At 38.9% G+C, this 18,883-nt stretch overlaps 1 protein-coding gene across 2 annotated transcripts; it reads left to right on the top strand.

The window, feature by feature from the left end:
- Positions 1–413: 413 nt before the first annotated feature.
- On the top strand, positions 414–18,791 carry LOC144001210 (pantothenate kinase 1-like). Of its 2 annotated transcripts, none has more exons than XM_077495332.1 (8): positions 414–1,366; positions 9,147–9,293; positions 9,459–9,664; positions 10,136–10,389; positions 11,987–12,163; positions 12,964–13,087; positions 13,825–13,950; positions 14,272–18,791. In XM_077495332.1, exons 1-8 carry the CDS (start codon positions 1,093–1,095, stop codon positions 14,329–14,331), a joined length of 1,368 nt encoding a protein of 455 aa, XP_077351458.1. In that variant the 5' UTR covers positions 414–1,092; the 3' UTR covers positions 14,332–18,791. The 2 variants fall into 2 exon arrangements, with proteins under 2 accessions (XP_077351458.1, XP_077351459.1); XM_077495333.1 differs by lacking the exon at positions 414–1,366 and adding an exon at positions 1,762–1,936.
- The last annotated feature ends 92 nt before the right edge of the window (positions 18,792–18,883 follow it).

Below are 18,883 nucleotides of genomic sequence, written 5' to 3'. Positions count from 1 at the left end.
GGTCACATAAGCATTAAAAAAAAAAAAAAAAAACTGAGCGTATGACTTGTCCTATATGCGTGTCTTACTTCAACCCAACGCCAGATGGTGAAAAAGCACCTTGTTAAAAATTCTGCTGTTAATAAAGAATGCAAATGTGCAAAAACGCGAGCAAAAAAATAATAAATTGTCATTTCTATCCATTTGGACAATATATGTAGTTACAAAATTTCATAATTTCATTTTTAAAACTTGCCAAATGCTTTGTGAAGGTCCCTTGTGATTGTAGTTTTATCTCTTGGACTCAGGCGTCTTTTCTACATTGTACTTTGCAATCTTGCGTTGACCCGATCGATATCTAATTTTGCTGTTGCGTGCAATAACAGTAACATGTCGTGACTGCCTGATGACAGGCGGCTTTGTGCACATCAGTCGGGTATGTAGAGGGGAGGGGGCGCACTGCACGCTGCACGGGGAATGACAGCGGCTCTTATAAATAAAGCCCCCCCGCAGCTGCACACTCCCTGCCTGCCTGTCTGCTGCCTGCGTGGGCAAATACACCCCCATTTGTAAAGTGGACCGGTGGACGCAGAGTGGTCTCGTTGGTATGTTTTGATACGGTTGGAAGAAACCGGTCCAAGGAGGTGAACGGGTTTTTTCGCGGCCTCGCTCGGTGACGTCGAAGACGACGCGGAGGTCTGTCGGTCGGTCAGTCTGTCGGTCGCTGGGTTTTCGTCGTGTTGTGAAATGTAGGGAAATGACCGCGAGTGACCTCGAAGCTACTGTTGTCTCTTTTGGCAGCAACGCCAGTGAATTTTATCTTCCAAAAAATACAGTCACGATAAAGGCGTTCGACCGTCGGGAGGGGGTTCGGTTCGGCTAATTTGCGAGGCTGTCACTACTGGGCTACAGCGAGTCGGCTGAAGCTAATTAAGCTCTCGCGTTAGCTTCGCACCCTCTCAGTTGCTAAAGCAAAGCTAGGCTAATTTAGCATTTGCGCTAGCTTCCCGGCACCCGTAGATGCTACAGCGAAACTAAGCCATTTTCTCCCCGTCTCTCGCGGCGCGCTTTCCCAGTGTAGAGGCTCGGCTAGCGTTAGCTCCAGCTGCTGCTATGGATGAAGTAAAGTCAACGGTGGACAAAAAGGGAGGGTCGGGACCCTTTCGCATCAACAACGGCCCGAGTCAGAGGAGCTACAATGGGCACATCAATGGCTGTGGTGCCAAAAGCGTCACGCTCGCTTCAGCCAGTGCACCCACCAGCAGCGGCGGCCAGTACGAGAATAATCGCCATCTGCACCGAGGGGAGGATGTGGAGTGCAACGGCTCGCCGGCCAAAAAGAGCAGGCTACGGAGGAGGACCGAGTCGATGAGGCGGCACAGACCACGTAAGTGTGGGCCACACTTTGATGGGTGTATAAAGTCAATGAACTCTCGATTTGCACATTACATTACATTGCATTACTTTGTCATTCATTTTAGCGGAAATAACTTTGAAGGATGCACGACTACAAACGTGTTGTGGTTAAACATTTATTGTTTCAACCCGCTAGTCTGGAGCCTGACAGTGCCGTGTAGACGCGTGTCCTCGGCGTTTATATAGCGCCACTGCGTTAGCCACGTTCTGATTGGTCGACACCCGGCGGTGGAAAAGCTCCTGATAAGTGGGCTTGGCTTGGGGAGCCCAATCAGCGCTCGACTCTTGTCTCCGGGCCAGCGTGCGAATGGGACGATGCCACGCCCCCTTATTTACCCAGCGTTCCATGGCTATGAGAGTGAAAAATCACCCGGTTGAAAACTTTGTGAGGGTTTTATTAGTGCAGAATATTGAAAAGTACCAGAGTGGGCTTCAGACTGGCATGTTTTTCTGTTTTGGTACACTTCCGTGACAGTTTTTTATTTTATTGGTGAGCTGGTATTTTGCTTGACTATGAAGCTGAGAAATCAAAAGAAACCTGGTAAGTTTGTTCATTCGTAGTATTTAGCCACATTTTAATATATCTATTTTTCATTTGGTATTCCTCACCTTTTTAATATTTAACCCAGCAATAATACTTTACAGGGTTTAAAGTCTCTCCGGTATGACGCTTGTTCGCATATCATTGAGACGAACAGAGGGCTTGTTGTGGTGACAAAACCAACCATTATTGTGCAGCCTGCAGAGATTTGCTGCACGTTTAGGGGCTTGGTGATAAGTGTAGACTGTCAACATTCCTAACTGAAAGGGGACGGAGGTGGAGAAGGGGGGCTGGGTGTGCCTGCGTGCATCATTTTTGTGTTTCCACTCTCAAGGAAAATGCAGTCACTTGGCTATAGAAGACATTAACATGTAACAATATCGCACAGGTAAATTGCTACTAATCACCGGTTGATTTGCTCTGAAAGTTCGACATTAGTCCCATTCTGATCGTCGATGTGTTTTGTTGCTCTTTAATGATTCTCTTTTATAATCATGTGATCATTGCCTTTAAAAAAGAATCACTTCTTGTATGATACTTCTCTTCAAAGCCAAAACATTGTTTTTTTTTGTTTGTTTGTTTTTAAGATAAGGGCCACATACAGCTAAACTTGTTTGATCTGGTTTCAAATAATGTTTCAAGTTAATCAGGCAAATAATGATGGTCATCGTTAAAGTATTTATTTAAAGGTTTTATTTTTTCATATTTTTTTTTTACTCCTGTAACCCTTTCAAGATGTGCATAATCATTTTATACAAGTGTAATATATTTTCCCTTTTTTACCTTATGGTGATAATTGTTTTCTAATTTGGTTAGTCAGATATGGGTAGGGGGGAAAAAATATGGATTTTTATTTTAAGGCCATATCAGCAAAACCCTTTTACAGTTAAAATAATCTTTAAAAAGTATTTGTACTGAACTTGAAGTGTAGGTGACATTCTGTCACTGATAAAGTATGCAGAAGATCAGATTCTTCCCACTGTACACAAAATGTACTTCCTGGTGATAAATAACGACTTTCTGATGATCATAACAGTCGTTGACAAGATTAGCGATTAGCGTGCATGAAAAACAGCAAGGCGTTCCCAGCCAGCAAACATATCAAAGAACCGTCCTCCTTATGTAATAGTGGTAGCGGGGGTCCCGCTCGCACACCACCCCATCTTTTATGGTCATGTTATCTTTGGATGAAGGCCAGTCAGCCATCACGATGAACCCAAATACCACTGAGAGCTTTTTGGCAGGAATTGCCCCCTCGAGTGTGTGATTCTTAACCCCGTGTTTGTTTCCTGCTCCACATCAGAGCATAAAAGCCTTCCTTTTATCTCACATCATCAGCCTTAGGGTACGCTCAAATGACTTGCCTAGTATAAAAGGGGAAACTTTATTCCTTGACATTTTTGAAAAGTCCATAAAATGACACAGTTAATACAATCTCTGTTCATACAAAGCAGCAAAAACGGTGAACATTGCTGTAGTTTGCATGCCAGGCCAGTAGTTGGCGGTATCACATTTAAAATAAAAAATACCAAGCTAGCAGTCAGTTATCCAATAAATGAAAGAAAATAACTAAAGTAATGATTTTATTTAAATGTAAACTCAAATTTTTCTTCTTCGAAAAGTACAATATAATTTTTATCTACTTGAGAAATGAACAATGCCCTTTAAAACGTATTAACAAATATTGTCAAAAATTGTTAGCTTTAGCTAGAGACTGCGCTACACCAGGTACTGTACTTTTTTGTCATTTCGATTGAAATGCATCGCATATATCTGGTGAGATTGTGGTTGTGCCAGTAATTGGATTATTTATTTTGACCAGTAGATCTTAAGAGAAACCAGTTCCCTAATGCGCCAAGTCGGAAGTGACTCGACTGCTTGATTCACAAGTGTTTTACTTCTCAGTAGTCGTTGCAGACTAACGGTAATAAAATAATAGAAAACCACTTAGTTGTCATACAGACTCTTAAATTGGTTTGGATAATAACGGACTGCAACCTAATTTCCCTGTCCAATAAATACTTGACATCAACTCTATTGTTTAACTCTATTGTTTTATGAGTCAAAAAGAACCTTGCACTTTGTCAACTAGAAGTCACCTGCAGGACCTCCCGTAAAAATGTATTGACAAGAAGCCTGACTCAGTCGACCTGTTGTAAAACAATGCCGGTAGTTGTAATTAAAGGTGGTGCTTCTGTTTGTCCTTTATAACTCATTTTGAGTTTAGTGTGGTTTATTTGACAAAAGCCTGCTTCATCTTTGATTCAAGGTGGGACACTCAGGGAGTTGATGAATAATTTAGCTTGGTTTGGCAAGAAGGTGCGACTGGTCAAGGTTCCAATAGTAAAAAAAAAAATCAAATAAAAAATATAATATTCATACAGTTCAATGTAGAGCTTTCAAAATTAATACTGATAATCGAGTAATCGCTTGGAGACATTATAATTTAAATTTGTCCAGATCCTCAGATTTCAGCATATCTACAGTAATTATTCACTGATTTATGTCATCCTTCATGAAAGAAGACTGATTATCTTCTGTGTTTAATCAAAATAAGCCATTTCCAAACATCTTTTTTGTTTTTTTGTTGTTTTTTACTTTGGAAAGCAGTGACCGAACTTTGTCACTATATGATTATGAAATATTAAATAAACACCAATCACTGGTTAATAAAGCGTAAAAAACAAAAACAAAAAAACAATACTTTTAATACACTTTAATGCAAAATTAAAATAATCCGATATCTAATCAATACTAAAAATATTCGATAGTGACAGCACAAGTTCAATGTCAAAAAATCCCGAATCTCAAACAAACTTGTGACAAACTTTAATCAAGTCTCTTTGTTTCTTATCACATACTCACAGACACGCACACACACCAGACTCATAAAAAAGATGAGATTAAAGGTTGGTGTGTTCATTGGATAGGAAAAAGAAAAAGCCCAGTCATGCTAACAGGCTGATCAGTAAGCGTGGATATAACAGATTGGTCAGCTATTATACAGTACACACGCACACGGACGTATACGCACGCAATCACTCACACACTCACACACGCACACACGCAGTCCTTTAATCTACATGAACATAAACACCACCCATTCCCAAATCTTTCTTCTTGTCGTGTTGACCCTTGGCTGGATGACAAACTGTGTGTGCGCAGGTGATAAGCATAACAAATCAGTTTTTGACTATATAGAAACAAGTTATGTTGTGCAGTTTCCACTTGATTAACTCAACCATAAGCAAGCAAATCTCTGTGTGAGATTTTAAACTAAAAAATAAAATTTGCATCACAGATTTCATGATTGAAACGCTTCCCAAAGTGTTTTGGGATGATAGGGTAGTTTATATTATAATTTTAGCAAATTAATAAAATCATTTTTAGGATTATGTCAATTATTTGTAGATTCTCGCTATTTAGGATCCACTGTAGTTTTGACTTTTCTATTCAGTATGACCCTAATGATCCCTATGTATTTTAATGTTAAAAAAAAAAAGAAACCCATGCCTATTGCAAGGACATAAAACACGGTGCTTCTGATTTGGATGTGATATCTTTTGTCAGGTCTCAACATTATCGTTTGCTGTTGTGTTTTTTCGGGAGGGGGAGCTCATGTTTACAGACCTGAGATCAGGTCAGTGGGTGAGAGGGGAGCGGAACAAGAGTCGAGGTGACCCAACTGGGTTGGGAAACGGGACACCGTCCATCTAGTGGCTGCGTCACGAGCATCTTGGTGGAAAGAAAATCTCCTGACTGCTCTGCCCTGCCCAGGCCATTGTGATGATGTGGACCGGGAACTTTTCGCTATTAGCACTGTAGTTCCTGGAACCCAAAAAGATTCCAGTGGTCCAACATTGACATAAACCAGATTGATAAGTCTCTCAGTGTCGTCATTCAGTTCTGTTTAGTGCTGCAGAACCAGCCCCAAAAGTCTTGAAAGTACTAATTCCGGCAAGGTCTTCTTTAGACTAGTAGTTCACACAGTTTTAGACCCCAAGAGTTTCTAGTTTCTAGCATTGCTAACAGGGTCATCCTTCGACCCTGACGTACAATGGTCCTCTAAAAGGTCTGACTGACTGGTAAAATTTTCACAGTCACTATACTGCCTAAAGTTCCTGTAACTTTTATATCTTGGTATTTGGTAATAATTCCTAAAGGGCCCTAATAGGAGCTGTTGACCCCAGCTCAAAGGTTACCTCGCAAAATTAGCAAAATTACCCTCCTCGAAGGGTTGATAAATGAGCAAACAGCGAAATTTTATTAAATTCAATTCCATTTATTTCATTCCTTAAAAAAAGAGAAATGAAAGGGGACAGAAAGAAGTAAAAGTTATGTTATCTGCTCCTAATCAACAACAACAACAACAACAAAAAGTAATCAAAACAACAACAAAAAATGATCAACACAAAGTAAATGACAGTGAGTGGTCAAAATGTTTTCAATATAACAATTCTATGTAATAATTAAGCAGTATGACCTTGTGCTATATGTATTTTTCCAGTAATTGAGCTTTTGTCAGATTTTTGAAGATGCAAATAGACTGGGATGATTTTGTTTTACAATTCAGATTGTTCCATAAACTGACGCCTTGAGTTGAAATACATCGTTCTTTTTGTTCTATATTTTATTTTAGAGAAAATATCTGCTCCTCTTAATTTATACTCACTTTCTCTCATTTTTATTAATTTTTTTAATTTAATTTGTATATTAAAGTAAACTTTCTTGATGGGCTTTAAACATTATTTTAAGACAGTTAAACACCATCAATTCATTAAATGTTCAAATTTTTAGTTATATAAATAATGGATTAGTGTGGTCTCTGTAACCACAGCCGCAAATGACACGAATAAGCACGTTTCTGTAAAAGAAAGATGAAATCGGTGTGGGATTTGGCTGCACACCCCCACACTTCAACGCAATAGATCAGGTATGGAACAATCATTGAATTATGTAACGATAATAAAGCATTCTTGTTTTTCAATGATTCTTTAGCCTTATGTAAAACTGCTACAGTTTGTGATACCTTAGATTTGAGAAATGTAGACAGAAGTTGGCACAATGGCTCTCCAAAGGTTCCTGGTTCATGGGTCTTTGGCCTCTGAATGCTGCTTATCTTTTTTTTTCCTTTTTTTTTTTCTTACCTGCACGTGAATTCGGATCGATGTTATTACACTACTGCAACATTGTAGTGAACATGTGATTTCACTAGCAGGCACATAAGCCTTGCATTGTTCTGCAACAGACACTCTAATTGCTGGAAATGTCATCACAACATTGATTCATGCCACAGAAATGAGGCCCCACTCGACCTCGAGTAAACCCTCCCGTGCCAGTCGGCTTGTTGTTCGTTCCAAGTGTGCCGTCTGCGGGTTCGCTACACCTGAGCGACACGGCTTGTGTCAATTCTAAAAATAGCAGCTCGCCAATGGAGGACAGAGAGGAATATTAAAACATTTTGTAAATATACTGTATGTGAAAGCAAGAAGATGCACTGCGGTCTATTTCTTTGTAGTTGTAAAAACTTCCACTCATCCGAAGAGTTTCTTCCATCCCACAATCTCATACAATTAGCATTAATATTAGGCTTTTCCTCAAAGAACTACATTTTTTTTTCTCACTTTATTAAAATATTATACGTTGATTCTGGTCTCCAGTTCGAGTCCAGGCTCGGACCTTCCTGGGTGGAGTTTGCATGTTCTCCCCGTGCCCGCGTGGGTCTTCTCCGGGTACTCCGGTCTCCTCCCACATTCCAAAGACATGCATGGCAGGTTAATCGGGTGCTCCAAATTGTCCCTAGGTGTGCGTGTGAGTGTGGATGGTTGTTCGTCTCTGTGTGCCCTGGATTGGCTGGCAACCAGTCCAGGGTGTCCCCCGCCTACTGCCCAGAGCCAGCTGAGATAGGCGCCAGCAGCCCCCGCGACCCTTGTGAGGAATAAGCGGTCAAGAAAATGGATGGATGGATGGATACGTTGATTCTGGGGTGCAAAGAGAATAAAGATGTAATATTATGAGGTAGGAAATTGTTATCTTGAAAAAATAAATGGATAATTTTATGGGGGGGGGATGTAAAAGTATTATTATTATTAATAATAATAATAATAATAATAATAATAAATCTTTGGAGTATTTTGTCAGAGTATTAAGAGAAAAAGATAATTATATAATATATAATAATAATAATAATTTTGCAAGAATAAAGTCAGAAAACCTTAAGGGAACAAGTCATAAGCTTGTGACTATAAAGTCCTAATTTTATGTGCAAAAAAATTGTAATCTTCTGACTATTAAGACTTATTTTAATGGGGGGAAAAAATATCATTATTTTTTGGACAGAAACCAGAACTTTAAATCGGAAAAATATCTATATTTTAGGGACATTAAGTTTGAATATTATGAGAAGGAAGTATTGATATTACATTAATATAGAAATGATTCTATGATAATGGAGTCCTAAGTCTTATTTTTGTGAGGATGATGATGTAATAATTATGTGGAAAAGGTGATAATATCATGACAATGAAGTAATAACTTCTCATTTTTATTCTAATAAAGTTATCGATCCATTCATATAAAAGTATGACCTAATTCTAGATTATATTTTTTATTTCTGTAAAACTATTGTAAATTTATTTATTGAATTAATGTAGAATTGTCAGTGCTCTTACACAATTTTTTTTAGTTTCTTTAAAATTGTAATTTTCATTTTGACCAGTCAAGATGAATTGTTAGCATTCAAGTTTGCCCCGATTATTTCATTGAGTCTTTTTTTTTTTTTTCTCATTAAGTGTCCCAATGCTTTATTTCACCATTGTTCTAAGATTATAAACAAAACATACCCTGTGAGCATTGTTCCCTGGTACACCAGTGTCTGAAATTACAATAATAAATTCATGGAGAACAAAAAACACGAAGAAGGTGAGAAAATGGAGATCAAATTGTGATCAGAAGATATTCGAATGAAGAAGTGTGAAAACGATTTTGAGGTGTTGACGAAAAAGGAGGATGATTGATAGCGATTTGGGAGGGTGTCTGTTTCCATGACAACCCGCACAGTACTCCGTGTTCTCGCCAACCCGACGAGCCGGTTGTGCTCTTTATACCCACCGACACCGCCCGTGGTATACGATAACCTATTGTTATACGATATCCTTTTGTTATGGTTGAGCGAGAAAGAAATGACGCGTCCTCCTTTGTCTCCCCGTAGCGTTCCCATGGTTCGGGATGGACATCGGCGGCACGCTGGTCAAACTGGTCTATTTCGAGCCGGTGGACATCACGGCGGAAGAAGAGCAGGAGGAGGTGGAGAACCTCAAGTCCATCCGCAAATATCTTACCTCAAATGTGGCCTATGGTAAACAAAATAAATCATTAAATACACAGACTATACATATAATGTGCAGTCAATCCTCGACTTGCCTACCAAACAGTAGACACTTTAAATATAGAAACCATCTGAAAAACATTTTTTTTTTGTTTCAATTCACCCACATGCTTAAAACGACGTCTTCTCTGCTAGGCAAGACGGGCGTGCGCGACGTCCACCTGGAGTTGCGCAACCTGACCATGTGCGGCCGCACGGGCAACCTGCACTTCATCCGCTTCCCCACGCAGGCCATGCCGCGCTTCATCCAGATGGGCCGTGACAAGAACTTTTCCAGTCTGCACACCACGCTCTGCGCCACCGGCGGCGGCGCCTACAAGTTCGAGGACGACTTCCGCGCTGTAAGCGTTACCTGAAACATGCCACATCTTTTAGTACTGTGGACCCTAGTGAATTATAAATATTATTATTTTTGTATTTTGTAATGTGTTAACGTGGGGGAAAAAAAGAAGGTAATGGCTAATGGAATTGGTCGAGCCTTAGTTATATGAAATTGATGCTATTTTTGTTAGCCTTTCTATTGTGTTTTGTATTGTGGATTAGCATTAAGCTAGCAGATTTTCACCAGACAATTTTCCTTTCTTCTTCTTCTTTTTTTTTTTTAAGTATTCATTCGACAGTTTTACTCTTTGGTTAACTACACAGTGCAATTGTTTATGTTAGAGTCTAGTGTGAGATTTTTATTACATCAACAGCAAATCTGTGAATGGGAATCTTGATGATAGTGCAGCAAGAGGGCGCTATTTTCGCCGTTTTCATCAATGGAAGTGCCGTCCCTCCGCAATCCTAACGCTATCCCGCGTGTCGTCCAGATGGCCGAGCTGGAGCTGCTGAAGCTGGACGAGCTGGACTGCCTGATCCGCGGGCTGCTGTTCATGGACCGGTTGGGCTTCAACGGCCACCCCGAGTGCTACTACTTCCACAACCCCTCGGACACGCAGAGCTGCGTCAAGCAGCAGTGCACGCTGGGCAACCCTTTCCCCATGCTGCTGGTCAACATCGGCTCCGGCGTCTCCATCCTGGCTGTCTACTCCGAGGACGACTACAAGCGTGTCACCGGGACCAGGTCGGTGCCTTTGATTTTAGCAAAATATTAGATTAACTCATTTGCTCCCAAAAACGTACAAATACGTTCTAATTTAAATTTTACCAACGTCCCAAATATGTATTTATACGTGTTTTATGTTTTTTTTTTTTTTTTTTTGTTGTTTTTTTTATGCTAGAGCAAACGGAAGGCTTTGATGCAGCTTCTGAACTGAAGAGAATGCTTGAAGCAATATTAGTTATTACAAAAACGGCCAGCAGGTGACAGCAGAGTATATGAGATCAACCAGGAGGATGTTGCAAAAAGCTCGTTTCCGCACTGTTTTCAATGATGAAACTTAGCTATATTCACAGATAGAAACAGATAGAAATATGGCTGGGAGTGAATGAGTTAAAGGTGTGGTTCAGAGGCTTCCTCTGATGGTTTATTGCTTAAGTAAAAAATATAATAGAAAATACATTTGAAACACGAATAAGACAATAAATTTATAATAATAATAATAAACAATGGAATTTTGCCCAAATATTGCTACTTTTTAAAATGGAATATTATAAACTATATTCTCAATTACTTTCATATTATTTATTAAGTTACACATTATTAATTTGAATTATAGTTCAGTATTTATGTATTTTGGATGGTACAATGAAGTTGTGCACTCAGAACACCTGAAAACGACTTTTGAGATTAAAAATTGATAAGGTTTCCCCTCACTGTCAAATGAATGACTGATAAAGATGCTTTGTCATAAAGAAAACATGCCAAAGGTGAACATAGTTAACATATTTACACGGCTCATCTTTTACGTAATATCTATCTTCTTGCATTACGTATTAGAAAGATAACAGTTGTTTTATGGCACATGGCAAGTTTTACCACATTACTTAGTTGATATCGGTCCCATCACATTATTTTTTTTTATGTCATATTTACAAGTGTAATTGAAGTAATTGTTATAATAATTTTGGTTCGGCAAGATGCAAGTGACAAAGGAAAAAACACACCCATTTGTCACTATCCCTGAGGTGAGGTGTGGTCAAGTTTATTTGAATTGATTTGAATATTGGTATGCAAGTATTCACCTTGCCTTTTTTTTTGTCTTCAAAATGTGTTCCCTTCATCACCCTCTCATGTGGTGTTTGGCTTGTTTTATATTGTGTATTGTGCTTAAAAAAAAGTTATCCGAATGATTATTTTCAACTACATGAATGTATAATCTGTATTTTGTCTGTATTTTATTTAATGTATTTAAATGTATCATATTTTGTAGTTATAAATTAAAACAAAAAAATATATATAAAAACGCAAAACTAAGAAAAAAAAAAAAATACAATGGAGCTCCTCTTTTCGCTTCGTTGTAACCAACCTTGACCCCACAAACTGCAAATGCAAGAATAAATTAAGCAAAAAAAAACAAAAAAAAACCCAACTAATTTTATGCGCAAATGCAAATAAGTAGGGGAAAGGCTTAAAAAAAATTAGAACATAGGTGAATTTTTGAATGCCCAACTGTGAATATGCAAGGGGTCCACTGGATATCAATAATATAACAAAATATGGCAGTTATTTCTGTCATTGTAAATATTTTATTCATATTAAGCATTCTTTTCCCCCTAAGTTTGGGAGGTGGTACATTCCTCGGCCTTTGCTGCCTGCTGACGGGCTGCGAGACGTTCGAGGAAGCTCTGGAGATGGCGAGTAAGGGCGACTCCACCAACGTGGACAAGCTTGTCAAGGACATCTACGGCGGCGACTACGAGCGCTTCGGCCTGCAGGGCTCGGCCGTGGCGTCCAGGTGAGTGAGTGCAACCGGCACCACGTTTCCCATAATGCATCTGAGCAAACATGCGAAAATAATCCAGTGTTTTAAAATCCCTATATAGTGATTAGGAAGTAAGGAATTCCGCAATTCACGCCACAAGATGGCACCAAAGTGAGCACAAAAACAACAACTAATTTGGCGGATAAAAGAAAAATGTGAATTTGTAACGTCCACTCAGGTGATCATTTATATTCACTATAAAATGGCAAACTCACTGTATAGAGTACTTTATAGTGACTAGGAAGGCATTCCCAAAACAGACCAGGTGGTGCGAGGGAGTTTTTCATGACAGTTGTTGTCATCTTAAAAACGTCGTCACCTGCATTTGTTATTACACAAACTTGCGACTCAACGGCATGCCTCTACGGTATTTGCAACGGTGCTATGTTAGTCACATTTTTTTCCACCTTGACCTGAAGGTCATTAGAAACAGCTCTCGAAACATGTCGGACCGTCGTAAACATGCATGCTTCTAAAAATACATCTACTAACTTTAATTTCAGTCATGTCTAGAAAAAACAAAACGAAAACAGGAAATTATTTTTGTGGATAAAATCTGAGATTATATTACAGTAGTAGCTGCAAACAACACAAACCAAAGTCAGACCTTTCACCTGTTAATCTACATTCAGCACAGCTCAAAGGTTGAGCCATAAAGCGAAAGTTTGACCAAAAACAGTCAATTTTATCCGAGTCGCCACGTTGCTATCTGTTATCGTGTCAAAAACAACAGACGCCGTCACCCTGAATGTGATCTTCTTCTTCTTCTTCAGTTACGGTCACATGATGAGCAAAGAGAAGCGCGACACCATCAGCAAGGAGGACCTGGCGCGAGCCACGCTGGTCACCATCACCAATAACATCGGCTCCATCGCGCGCATGTGCGCCGTCAATGAGGTAAATGAGGCAAAAGTCACAACGTTGATTAAAACCGTGCGGGACTTGTGAATTTCTGCGTGCGGTGAGCTTCTTTACAGTGTTGCCTTGTGGCAATGACGATCAAGCAGCATTGTACAGGGCTATCACGGCACGCAGAGACGCAGCAAACATGTTGACAAGCCACACAAAAAGAGTGGAAAATTGTCATTATTTTTATTATGATGTATAATATTATCTGATTATTACAATTGTTGGATTTTTACCTATTTTAACATTACTTTTGTAGATTTTTACATATTTTTGTTGATCATATATATATATATATAATGTCTTTTTAATTAATAAAAATTTATTATAATAAATACAACAATAGTGTGCATTTCTAAAAAAAATATGATAAAATGTAAAAAAGCCAACAACTAAAATATTTAAACTAGATTTCTTTTCTCATTTCAGCAGTTGTTTCACCTATTTTATTGTTTTGTAGATTGTATTTATTTACTTAAAATCTTTTTTTTTTTTGTGTGTGTCAAAAAAATGCTAATATGAAATACTAAAAATGGCTTACCGAATAAAATGGTGGGCGAGTGTCTGCTCATGAGTTAGCTCACTCACACCACCATGTGGCGAGGAGGTGGTATTGGATTTTTTCCACCTGTTACTGTGATTGATGCCACATGCACGTATTATATACTTTTACTGATACAGTACATCATATAATTTTGATGGTGACAAGAAAACATTTCATTTGGCAGAATATTGAGCGGGTGGTGTTTGTGGGCAACTTCCTGCGCATCAACACTGTGTCCACCAAACTCCTGGCCTACGCCATGGACTTCTGGTCCAAAGGACAGCTACGAGCGCTCTTCCTAGAGCACGAGGTAAAAAGTCACATTTGAACAAAATTAAACTTTACATAAGCACAAAAAGTGTCATCAGAAGTCAGAGAAGATTCCAGGTGAGTCATTTTGTTGATCTACCCACCGAGACATACATCAATGACATTGTAATGGAACTAGTTAGCTATCACCAGAACAAGCAGATAACACCAGAAGCTGATGTAGCAGTCAATATCTTAACTCTGCGCTCCTTCTTGGCAAATGTGACAAACAGACGCACTCAAATACGATAAGAACTAATTGATAGTAATGTTCACAAAAAGCTGTCTAATTGAACAAATACGTTTCGGTGGTTCCCCTCAGGGTTACTTTGGAGCCGTGGGCGCATTGATGGAGCTTCTCAAGACCACCGAGGACCCCTGAATGGCCTCCCTCCTTCCAATGCTGTGATGTCATCAACTCTGAAAATGCTGCGAACGCCGCAGAGGCTGCTAACGGAATTACTACAAGACACGTGAAAGCGAGCGAAACTGGGGAAAAGCAACCAGGGGATCGCGTGTACATAGCCATCAAAGCGTAGAGGTTGTACTACTGTAATCAGTAATTTATTCTAATTGACTTTGTCCTTGCCTGAGTTTTTGATGACAAGCTACTGTAGCATCACGCCCCAAGAAAGGGCGTCTATTTAAGATAAGAGGACCTCAAACGGTATTAGCCAAAATGTGGCTATGCTAACGCAAAAGTTGGCCCTTTGTGGTCAAATAGGAACCCCACTGCACATGGCCTTTTTTGCTTTTCGTTTCCCTTCGTGACTCCCAGTGTGGACCAACATCATGTCTTCTACCGAGCTACGCTTCATTAAGCATCTCTTCTCTGTCTCTCATCTCCTTGCCTTGTTTTAACAGCGCTGAGCTGTTCTTTGCCATCATACCACTTGGACCAAGATGTAGCTATCCATGTTCCAATCTTTACGGATCTGACTGAACATTCAAGCCGTCTGTTCACAAAAAGGTAGTCAGTCTCATCAAGTCAACGAGAACGGCAACACTGGCAGGAAATGGAAATCCTGCTTAAGTAAACAATGCTAAACATGTATCCACTTGTTGCTAAAGTGAAGCAAACAATTCAGCAGCTCGCACAAGGTAACCAAGTAGCCAAACGTTTGGTCAGTTGGCCTGTCAAAGATCCAGCAAAGACATCCAGGAAGTAGAAAACCTGACATAGTAAACAACACTCAACATGGACTTCCGTGGCTGCTTGACGCTAAATGCTAAAATTCTGAAAGTGAACCATCTCAAGCTCCTCTGCCACTGTCCTCTTAAGCCTTCTGTAACATTTCTTTGTGCCATCTAACGACCCTTATGTTAAATACCTCTGAAATATTTAGCAGTAGATTCTGTTTTATCAAACTGTTTCCCTCCCAGGTGGTTCGTTTGGTCAGGTCTGACCACAAGAAGTAAATATCTTAACAGCGATGCAACCACCGGTAACTAGCGTTAGCAAGCATACGTCTTAAGTTTTGCGTCAACATGTACACTGAAGCGCGCACTGCTCTTCCGTGGTATCCCACAGCCTTGCTATATTATCCAATAATGTTTTTTTCCCCCTTCTGCTTGACATCTAACTTCTGTCATGCTTCTCTGTGCCATCTCATCTAACCCTTCAGTTAAATACCTCTGTAACGTCTCTCGCCAATAGATTTTAGCATTAACGTTTAGCATTTGTGTTAAGCATTAGGATTGCTATTTGTTTTCATCAAACTACGTGAGGGTTCTATGGTTTATTTGGTCACATAAGAATTGGATGTGACCCAAAAACGTTGTGATGGAGACTTAACCACAGGTAGTTAGCATTAGCATAGCATCTTTGGCTTAGCAGGTTAAGACGTACCTCTCAAAGTACACTAGCTACTTGATGTTGGTACTGTTTGCTAGCGCTAGCATGTAAGGAGAAGGGGGTGATCTTGTTATTAGAGTGGAAAACACCCTTAGAGTCCACCATTTTGTGTAATTTTTGCTCTTCCCTTGGACTATCCCTATTCACAGCTAGCTCACAGCTAACGTATCAAAGGTTTCACACACGTTAAAACTAACCAAGGGTTTTCACTTCACCGCTTAGTCGTCTTTTTTTTTTTTTTTTTGTGCTGGTTGCCTTTGTGACGCTTGACTGTGGCCTCGAACCCCAACCTCGACCCTTTGACATCGTCTGTTTGCGTCCATGCCTTAATGTTTGTGTCGTTTTTCACGTCGGTGTCTTTTACCTGTTGCACACTGAGAGTCGGCAAAATGGTTAGTAGCAGAGCTGTAACAGACAATTCGGATGGACAGTAATGACAATTGCTTTCAACAGAAGAAGTGCGTGCCAGGTCTTCCCACCACCATTCCGTTCCTACCTTTTTTACACAAGCCCGCTTCTGTTACGCCGCTGACACGACAGCCAACGTGTATGCAATAGCCGTCGAACGCTAACAATTGTTTTCAACACAACAAGGCGTGAGAAGAGTGTCAGGTCTTCCCGCCCTTGTCCCACCGCCATCCAGGCCTTACCTTTGTACACAATCCCGCCTTTGTTATGGCTGTACTACCTCCGAAGCCGGAATATTGCCGAATACTTTTCCCTCATTCCACGTCAGCACTGTAAGCCCTCTTGTTACGCGGCGGTACGGAAATTTGAAAAACCTCAACAACCTTCATCAGATACTGTACATAGAACTGGATTATTTTTATTTAATTATTCTTGTTAATAATATTTAATTATTTTTTCATGTTGGTTTACAAGTTTGGTCATGACTGCAAGCAAAATGTCTTCCTGGGGCGGCCATTTTGTGGTTAAACATCAAGTACACTACATATTATTTATGGTTAACATATTATGTAAAAGTCACAGGGTTTTTCCTGGCTCAAACTGAGGCAAAGGTGGCACCATTCTGATTACTTGTGCAAGTATTTGCATGTGGTTTTATTGTATTTTTATTTTCTGCCTTGAAAAGATACTTTAATTAATTAATTATGCTTATTTTCTTTAACATCATTTGGTTACAATGCACAAAATCGTCTTGACACATTTGCAGGAGGCAATATATATATATATATATATATATATATATATATATATATATATATATATATATATATATATATATATATATGTCTGATTTTAACAGCATATGTAATAATAGCACAATTTCAATTAAAATATTAGGGAGGAGGAGATGGCCACCTTCAAATTTTATGTGCAGGAAAAACCCTGCTTTGAATTCAAGATACACAATATACAATCACATGTGATCTAATATTATGATAATAATGCTAACATGTTAATTCTTTTGTTGTTAATGTTCGTTTTCCTATTGAATCTCCATAAGTTGTGTGAATATTTCTGTGTTAGCGACAACGCTAATGTACAAAGTACTGGGACCATGCCTAGATTAAAATAACTTTCACCCGTGGGCTACTTGGCTATGCAGTTAGCATCCTAATGTATGAGCATTTATTTGATATCTATTTAAGGTCCATGTACTAGTACACTGTCACCTATGCTAAAAAGGACGCTTTGGATATGCAAGCGTGACCGTAAAGAGAGCGAACTCCTTTTCGTCGTGTGTCCTGCTGATTTTTATTTGAATGCCATTTAAGGAGAAATTGTTTATTTTTCTTTCTTTTTTTTTCTTTATTAAACCATTTAAAACCAGTGGACAAATGTGTCACGATGAGAGCTTTGTATCCGAGTCGACCTCGTTTGTCGTGACATAATTGCCTCTTGCACAACTTGAAAAAGATTATTATTTTTTTTTAATTCCATGTCTGTTGTCAAACAAACGCCCTGTTGACCAGTCCAAGCCTTTAAACTAGCGATACTGGGGATAAAGCGTTGATTGAAATGATTGTCTAGAATGTTTGACCTTTAATTAATTGTTTATGTGTGTATATACAGAGATTTTTGTAAATATGAATAATCTATCCTACACCAGCAATTTGTCAGTCGTTTTAACATGGCCAGCTTTCACATACATCCTCTGTATTGTGATACAAGTGATATCGGGATACTGAATAATTGATATAGTGGAAGAAAATTGTCTACGATAAGTCATGATGTCTCCGGAAGTAATGTAAACACACGGTATGATATAATAGCGCTATATTCTTCCAACAATACAAAGTGGTATCACGATACAGCAATAGCGTGATAATCGATACGCTGAAGAGACAACAGTCTACAGTACGTCACGATATACATGATGCGTTACAATGGAAAACACACGATACAATGTTATCATAGTTTTTCCAACAATATCAAACGTATCATGATATAACATTAATGATTCCTTGTAATGTCTGTAACAAATTAAAACTCAATATCGGAATATTTTTCCAACAGACAAAATTGTGTCACAATACAGTGATTACATGACAAATCTGTGTATAGAAGGAAGACTATATAATATTAATTGTACATATGTAAGTAACCAAGGAGACTGTGATTATTTGCTTATATGACACCAATTGATGAAACTGATACATCAGGTCTAATGGAAGAAAATTATGTATAATATCTACGATAAACAAAAACTGATATTGCCATGCTTTTTAAAAAAAAAATAAAAATGGTATCACGATACAGCGAATGTGTGATATAACGAAGAACACTACGATATAATCACGATATCGATATAACAAATGAAAATGTTGTTGCAGTTATATCAATGGTTGGTCCAATTAAACATTTGTTTTTGGAAATTTCAAGTCAATTTGAGATGTTTGTGAAAGCTGCCGCTGGTTGTTTTGTCACTTCTGCTGCTTTTAACTAACGATGCCCTGTGCAATGCGTATGTAGTGATGTGAACAAGACTTTCTCAAAAGGAATAAAAGTGGAACTGGATGAAATCAGTCTTCTCGTTGCTAATTATTCACAAATGGTGGCCTTTGCAAAAAATTTTTGTTGTTAAACAATTTTGGTGAGCTAACTTTTTTTTTTT

This window comes from Festucalex cinctus, chromosome 14, assembly GCF_051991245.1.
Source record: "Festucalex cinctus isolate MCC-2025b chromosome 14, RoL_Fcin_1.0, whole genome shotgun sequence".
Lineage (NCBI taxonomy): Eukaryota > Metazoa > Chordata > Actinopteri > Syngnathiformes > Syngnathidae > Festucalex > Festucalex cinctus.
Note: the sequence above shows the minus strand (reverse complement) of the source record. Positions and strands in the feature narration are given on the sequence as shown.